Genomic DNA, 8463 nt, shown 5'->3' on the forward strand with positions numbered 1-8463 from the left:
AAGGAAAGGAAAGGAAAGGAAAGGAACCCCAAACCCAACTTTGTTTCCCAGATGGGTCCATGAGGTCAACATTTTGCCAGCAGTGCTGGACACCAGACTGCACTGGGACTAAAATTTGCTGGGACCCAGCCATAAGCTCTCATGGCTGCAGCCGCTCAAGTATGCAAGGGGATGGTGAATCTCATGACCACAATCTGACTCTTTGGGTACTGGTATTACCCAAGGCAAAAGCTGATCACTTGCATATTTGATGGGGGAAAACTTTTAAAGTCTTCAATTTCTTTTTGATACTGCAGTCAAAAACTAATATGGATTTTGTTACATTCAACATCTGGTCCAAAAATGTGCATTTCCACTAAGGAAAACACAAACCAGAAAAGGCAAGCCAAAACAAACACACACAAAACATTACTATTGTTTTTACATATTTTATCCAGATAGGATTTTTAATATGTACAGAAACTGTATCTGATATTATGCAGTTGGGTCTAGATATGGAACTTGAAAAAATGAGTTTCTTTTCATGCATATCATTTTGTTTTATTTCAGTCTTTGCTAGGTTTTTCTACTTTATTGGCAGCACACAACCCTCAAATTGTATTTTCAGTATATGATTTATGTAGGTATAAAAATATGTGGAATAAGAAAGCTTTAATGTTATATTTCACAATTCATTTAACAAAGTAGCAGCAGTTAGAAAATTTTACTTGGCAAGATCCTACTGGGGTGGGAGTGGGCCTGCATGTGGAAAATGGACCTAAAGAATGTTCCTACTATTAGTCTGAGGCAGCACGGTCCGACGATGGGAATTTGCTTTGGGAAGTAGATCTTGCTGTAAACTATTCGAGATTAGATATGAGGCGCTGACATATGACAAATGAAACTGCTGAACGACTAGGTCATACAAGCTAACGATTTTCAGTCTTTAATCAGGCACCTACCTTGGCATAATGTATCAGATTTCAGTAAATAAGTACCTTTAGGGCTCAGGGTCGAAGCTCTGATGGGAATTTTGCTGAAGAAAAATAAGTTGGAGGGACATTTAGGAAGAAAATGCTAGTCACTCTTTGTTCACAGTACTGCGTGGGGAGGGCCAAACACTACCATTTTTGCCAGGCCCAGTAGCACCTTGCAAGTGGGAAGCTGCTTGAGATACCAAGCAGAAAGGTGCGGCTATCCATGTAAATGGCAAGCTGCAAAGCAGCGGCAGGGCCTGCTCCGGGATCTCCACACTGCGCCTCGTGGGGCTTCACAACCACACCTCTGGAAAAGCCTGACTGTGCTGGCTTGCTAACAAAGAGGAATGCTCAGCAGCATCTGTGTAGAAACAGGAAAAAATATAAAAAAATCTTACTTTGAATCTGCTTAGTTTGGGCCTTGTATTCCCTGACCTCCAAGTTTTTGGGCACAGTTTTATACCCACAGCTGACTGTGGGCACGCAAATTATAGCATTCAGGAATTTAACTACCTGATGATTGGGCCTGCACTCGGTGTTGTAACCCCAAGCATTCCACATTCATGAGAGAAGTCTCCAAAAAAATAAAAAATAAAAACCTGTAAGATTGGCTTCAGGATCATGAATTAATACATTTTGAAACTTATGCTTTTTTGCGTGGCTTGCATTTTCAAGATCTTTCACAAATTTAAACGTCAGGAATATCTGAAAAAAATACAATGCTGGAATCTGATTTCTGTTCACCAAAATGACTCATGGAACTGCACCTTCAGAAAGACAAAAAAGAAAAAAAAAGCAAAACAGGATAAAGTTGCTGCAGATGGTACTACAAAGTGTGTCAGGCAGTGCTGTATATAAAAACCAGTGTCTCAACCAAATACAAACAGATAAAGATATATACACATGCACATATAAATATAAATATACATATATGAAGATATCACCAAGGACACCTGAGTGGGTAATATCTTGTTTTTCAAGAACAATGACACTCTCTGTTGTAGGAGGTAAGCATGTCAACAAGAGAGACCAAGGCTCCTCAAAACAGTGCCCAGAGCGTTAAGTCCACAGACAACCAGGAGCCTCACAAGCTTCACCTCCTCCCACTCTCTGGGCCAATTACTGACTTGCCTTTCCAAACTAAAAATCAGACATCACACACACTCACAGAACCTGGTAAAACATATACTAAACCACAAACCTCTGCCCTTCACCAAGAACTGTTACTTAGGGAGAAGAGGAACACAAATCAGGCATGGTGGATCAGTCCCATTGCTAATGCTTTCCTGAAGTCCTTACATCCTGTAGTGCTCTGAGAAGTTGCTGTAGAGAAGGTTACCTTCATCCAGCTTCTGTTACGAATTTTGCTGCAGTGCTTGTGTCTGCAACTGTATGGTGACCACCAGTCAAAAGAGAGAGCTGTGGAAATAGGCTGGTTTAAAACAAAGTATTTCAGCAATGTCAGTGAAACAAGCAATTAAAAAAAAAGTATATATATACATCATGCACATCTAAATACCAACAGATTATTTCAACACAAATTTGTGGAACAGGATTGTTTTTTTTTTTTTTTTAATTTATTTTTAGGGGGGTGAAGAAGGAAGGTCTTTGAAAAAAAATCACATTCTTCTACAGATGAGTAGAAGAGTACTCTACTGACAAAGTAGAGTCAGAGGAATCCTGACAGACCCTATAGTATTTCATAAGGCATCCCTCTACTTGCAGCTACTGTAACGTTGCTGCCATTGCAGAAGGTGGCACTCTTTTTGACTTTTTTTTTTTTTTTTTTTTTTTAACTGTGGGGAAAGACAGGTGGGTGATACAGTTCATTAGAGAGCAGTGGCTGTTCCAGTGTCCATAGAAAGCAGCTCATCCTAGCCTTGCTGATTTTACTTTTAGAGTATTGCAATTGCAGGAGCTTCTTCCCTAACACAATAACGCTTGCTGCAAGCCACCTTTTCTGCCTCTGAGCACTGAAAGGCAAACTGGACATTGACATAGGAAAAGCCTGTGGTTCCGGAAAGTCTAAGGTATTTTTGACTAGGATGCTCAGCTGTCTTGTACTTGCTACTGTATATTGGCAAGTCAGAATCAAAACCAAATATTCTCTTTAATATTGAAACCCCAAAAATTTGGGGAGAAAAAAAAAAAAACAAAAAAACAAAAAACAAACAAAAAAAAAACACATACAATTTAACTGAAACTCGAACAACTCAGGAGGGTGCCCTCTATTTGCAGGGATAACCAGATCTGTACAGCTTTTATTTTAAGGCCAGTTTCTTAAGCAGTAAGCATTTTTTACTTCCCTTCTACTTCATTATGCCATTGTACTCAGATTTCATCCCTTTTATCCTTTGCCCACTTCAGTCATGTTCTGGGATATGCAATGAAACCACTATTGGAGATGGTCCGCAGCATCAATAATGCTTCAAGACAAGCCTGGTAGCTCATATTTCTTTGTTAGCATCCCATTGTGAAAGAGAAAGATCAGTTTGCTTTGTTCTAAGGCCTTGATTTTCATAAGCTAATGATGACTGTGGGTGCAGTTGTGGCCAGGCTTAAGTGGCAGCGCAAGGGCAGAAAAACAGAGAGGCACTTCCCTGAGGCCAGTCTCCCCTCCCCGTGTACACAAAAGGCAGGAGGGCATCTCCCTGCCTTGCCCAGGGCTGTATCAGTGCCCAGGGAAGGAGGGATGAGCCAGCTATGGTGCGTCTGAACCACAGGTGAGGCTAAAGATGAGGAGTGGAGCATGAGCATGAATGTCTGCTAGCGTTGGGATTCCTCTTAGGGTCCACCTGATGCTGGGTTAGCCTCCTCCAGAGGCTGGTGGCAAGACCATCACCAATCCCTGAATGCACATCCATGATGGGAGGGAGGCATCCTTAGGTATTACACAGCCATAGCAATAATAAATAATCCCATTTCTCTTTAGCTCACAGCTTAGCAGAGCCCTTTGGTGGTTTTTATTTTCTCTAATGCTGCACAACGATTGCCCCAGGGTGAAAAATATACTTATGGGTGAACATTTGCATGATATGGGGCTAGGTGCAAGAAGTGCTGCTTTTAAGGGTGATGATGTGCTCTGTGGGTTAAATAGTTAATATGAATGCTTCTATTACCACTGCCAGTGTAGGCAAAATTTTGATTATGCAGTGAATACACACCCACAAAGTATAGTTCTGTGAATTTTAAAGCTGTTCAAAATTTTTAAATATTTTTTAAACGTTGCTTAAAGCAATTAAGGTTAAATATTCTGAATCTTAAAACACTTTTAAAAAACTTTTTTCTTTTCTTCTGCTTTCAAAATTAAGATGATATGATTTTATTTTTTTTAAGTCATTGTAGTCTTATTTTGTCTCTAAAGACATCTCCTGAAATTTCATTAAATATTTTCCAATATTTGGAAATAGAATGAAAATATTTTGTAATGAAATGGCAAACCACTGTATTTCTCATCATGTAAAACAAAGTGTGTTACAAGCATTCTGCTGGGAGGCAAGAAGATTCATAGGCATGCATTTGAAAAATTTCAGCCAGCATTAATGAATATTAATATAAACTAGACAGACAGATTTAGGTAAGCTTGCAATGTCATTTTCCTCAGTAACAATATGTAAATGTTTATATACATAGGTGCTTGAAGAGAGAATGAAATTGGAGTGCAAGTGTCATGGAGTTTCAGGTTCCTGCACAACCAAGACCTGCTGGACCACACTTCCTAAATTCAGAGAGATTGGATATATTTTGAAAGAGAAATACAATGCTGCAGTGCAAGTGGAGGTGGTACGAGCCAGTAGACTAAGACAGCCAACTTTCCTGAAGATTAAGCAGATCAAGAGTTACCAGAAACCAATGGAAACAGATTTAGTGTATATCGAAAAGTCACCCAACTACTGTGAGGAAGATGCTTCCACGGGGAGCGTTGGTACCCAGGGACGACTCTGTAACCGAACCTCTCCCAACGCAGATGGGTGTGACATGATGTGCTGCGGAAGAGGTTACAACACACACCAGTACACCAAGGTGTGGCAGTGTAATTGCAAATTCCACTGGTGCTGCTTTGTGAAGTGCAACACATGTAGCGAGCGGACAGAGGTGTTCACCTGCAAATAACGGCATCATGCACAAATGAACAGAGCAAATCGCCACAAGTGAAGACAGTGGAGTACAACGAATGACGACAGCATCATTTTGCACATCTAATCTTCTTTGGGAAAAAAATAAACCAACACAACAACCAATCTCTCCCCACTACTTACACCTCTACGGATGGTGCATTTCGGCTGGCTGTTGTGACTGCTTTGGAAACAAGGGCAACAGGATTAAGGTGATGTTGACAACTACATGACAACCGTTTCTCTCTCTCTCTTTTTTTTTTTTTTTTTAAACTACAATCTGGGTGTTGTAGAGTTCTCCTAGTAAGTGTTTTAAGTTATACATATCAGAGAAGCTGATTGCATTACAGCTCCCATGAAATTTTAAAGAAAAAGACATATTCTCATATTTTATGACAACAAAAGCACAAAGCCCTGTGCAAATAAAGACTTTTTTTTAGGAAATGAAATCTCCACTGACTACAACAAAGCAGTCTTGCTGCAAAAAACTAAATTGCTATGAAAGCTGGTAGAGAGAAAACTACAACTGGTAGGGAGACAAAATCTGTGGCGGAAGTACTCCACTATCAGCTTGAAAAAATAAAGTTCACAAAATTACATCAGCTGCCAGTGACACTGGAACTCTTTGAATGAACATTAAAAATAATTATTTATGTTTTTAATAGTATCAAAAAATTCTAAGCACTAACGGGTAGCTATGTCTTAATTCTGTACTAAATGTAAACTGATTGGAACTCTGACTTTATGATTTTTGTATTTGGTTCTCCCTAAGTTCTTCAATGCTACTGATCTGTTGTCACTCCACTAGTAGAGAGTTCGATTACTATAGGCCTTAAGCAATGACCAGAACTGAACAAAAAGATCATGTGAAGCTGTGGTTACAAATGCTTAATGAAGACTTTCCCCACTTGCCTCCTGAATAAGAATGACTCTTCTAGATTCAGGCTTCAGGTGTGGATCACCTACCCTCAGCTCCTTGTAGGGAGTTTCAGGATACAAAGTCATGCTCTGACAAACATTAAAGATTTGCTTTGCAGTCAAATGCACTGGCAGGATCTTCCAAGCGTGACACTGCTTTTAATGGTTAAAACATAATATTATCAATAGTTTTTGAAAAAAATATGCTCAGCATGAGCTGAGAAGTTAATAAAAATATGGTAGCTGAACACTAGGTTGCTGCAACCTGTGAGCTGCGGTGGCTTCATGAGCATAAGAAAGCCAAAATTTGGGTTAGTCTTTGTCATCATTATTCTAAGGTTGGCAATAACATAAACCCAGTAAATGCATGAATGTTAAGAAAGAAGTGGACTTTTTACACCACCATTCAATTCTAATTTACACACTTTTTCCCTATGAGAGATTTTTTAAAAAATCCTCAGACGTTTTACTACTGTAGAATCTAGCGGTTTAAACCCCAAGTGCCAGATACTCCCAGGTAATACAGCACATTTAATTACGTTAATTTGCTTGCATCAGGGATACTTAGCTGAATTTCAGAAAAGTTGGATTAAAAATTTCCTGATGTCTGTGTATCTGCATTTCTAGCTTTCGTTTCATCCTGTTACCTTTTGTGAGGGGCTGCACAGCCATGAGGCCTCCTCACCCAACACGGGAGCATGTGCTACACCACATTATGCTCTTGGGGCAAGGGGCCTGTGGAGCTGCCATGCCGCCAGCTCCCATGCTGAGTATGTGGATGATCCAGGATTACCTCCCAAATTTGTGGGCCTGTGTTATCCAAAGTAACCAGCCACCTGGGCACCTTGGTTTGAATACTCGTGAGGTCCTGCCTTTCTGACCACAAGCCTTTCTTACACTCTGAAAATCATACCCTTTTGATGGGTATTCCAAGGATCAACCCAAACTCAAATCACTCATGCTTTTTTGTTGTTGCTGCTGGTTTCTAAGTGCCAACTAGAGGTTCAAACTCAGCCTTCGCATAAATGAGTGCAACCCCACGGAAGTAAGCAGGAGCCCCCAAAATGCTAGAGTCAATTGATATAATTTAAAGTTCCCTAGATTTATGGGTATTGTTGTTGAACAATAGTAGTATACTGTACTTTCATTACATTTTTGACAGGAAGCAAATAAAGCTCCCAAGCACAGTAATGCACAGTCTTATGGTACTAGATACTGTAAATATATTAGAATAGTATTTGTTAAGTACAACTGAGGAATCCGATTAAGTTATATTATTGTATATCGTTTAAATGTCTATAGAGTATTTTAAATTATTGTGAATTACACTGCGTTAAGAAATGAAAAAAGGTTATATATTATAACACCATCCACTCTGAAAAGTGGACCAAAATGACACTTTCTTTTTTTTACACACCCCTATTTCAAATAGCTCTGTCAGCTATTCAGAATTGTAACAGTCCTACGATTGGATTAGCTGTCTAGAATATAATGTATCAGAGCATCCTATAAAAGCCTTGCTCATGTGGGGGTGAAGCATTCAGAAAAGTACTGTATGGCACAAAACAGGGGCTGACCACAGAAGTGCATGGACTTTGAACTATGTCCCAAGAAAAAACGGTTTTGGTCAGAAAACACCATTACCACTAATACACTGAAACGTCGGAAAAAAAAAAAGACAAAAAAAAAAGACAACCTTTTCACAAAGGTGTTTATGAACAGAAGTAGGTTACACACAACTTTTCTTTTAAAAAATGTAGTTTGATGTCAAAGAACTGTGACAATAGGTGTTTGAACATGAACAGCATCACAACATGCTTTAACCATACATTAGCCATGACAAAATTCAAAATACTGTATGTTATTAAAGAATATAAGAACAAAGATCAATTTGTTTACTATGTGAATGTTTTATGGCGAGCAGAAAAGATGAAATGTGTTTCCATTAAAACTTAATTTTTTCCCCTTCTAGCCCACTTTCTTTTTGTTCATTATTTATTTAGAAAAAAGAAAAAAGACAAAGGCTCCTCTGGATGAGAAATGACATGCAGATTCCAAGTTCTAAGCAGGTTTTATGTTTGTGAGAAATGGTAATGACTAGTCCTGTGTTTGATATTGAAGTCCAGAGTCATCTATCTACATTAGTGGTAGAGTGAACTTTGCAGTAGCACCAGCCTTAGTATTACCAGAGATGTCCATTGGCTCAAATGAGACAGAGATAAATGTTTTCTGATAGAAATGTGTCTTCAGACTCCAAAATGCTGCCCTTCCACGAACCTCATGTTACTGATTAGTGAACAGAAGGAAACACAGACACATAGGAGAGGTCTGAAGGCCCTGACTGGACCAGCACTTGCATGCACTCCAGCTTATTCAAGCAAGTTATGGACACATCTGAAAACCTAGCTAAATCAGGACCTAAAAGATTTTACAGCATTTACTTTGCTCAGAATAGCAGCAACCTCCTTGATACT

The 8463-nt window shown here is 39.2% G+C and overlaps 1 protein-coding gene across 2 annotated transcripts in view; it reads left to right on the forward strand.

The window, feature by feature from the left end:
• WNT7B (Wnt family member 7B) overlaps positions 1 to 7960 on the forward strand; it is a 118856-nt gene extending 110896 nt beyond the window's left edge. For both annotated transcript variants that reach the window (XM_080576618.1, XM_080576619.1), the window contains exon 4: positions 4590 to 7960. In XM_080576618.1, coding sequence (XP_080432744.1) covers positions 4590 to 5069 — 480 coding nt within the window. In that variant the 3' untranslated portion in view covers positions 5070 to 7960. The remainder of the gene's footprint in view (positions 1 to 4589) is intronic.
• Positions 7961 to 8463: the final 503 nt, after the last annotated feature.

Source organism: Anser brachyrhynchus (assembly GCF_964034855.1).
Source record: "Anser brachyrhynchus genome assembly, chromosome: 1".
Classification (NCBI taxonomy): domain Eukaryota; kingdom Metazoa; phylum Chordata; class Aves; order Anseriformes; family Anatidae; genus Anser; species Anser brachyrhynchus.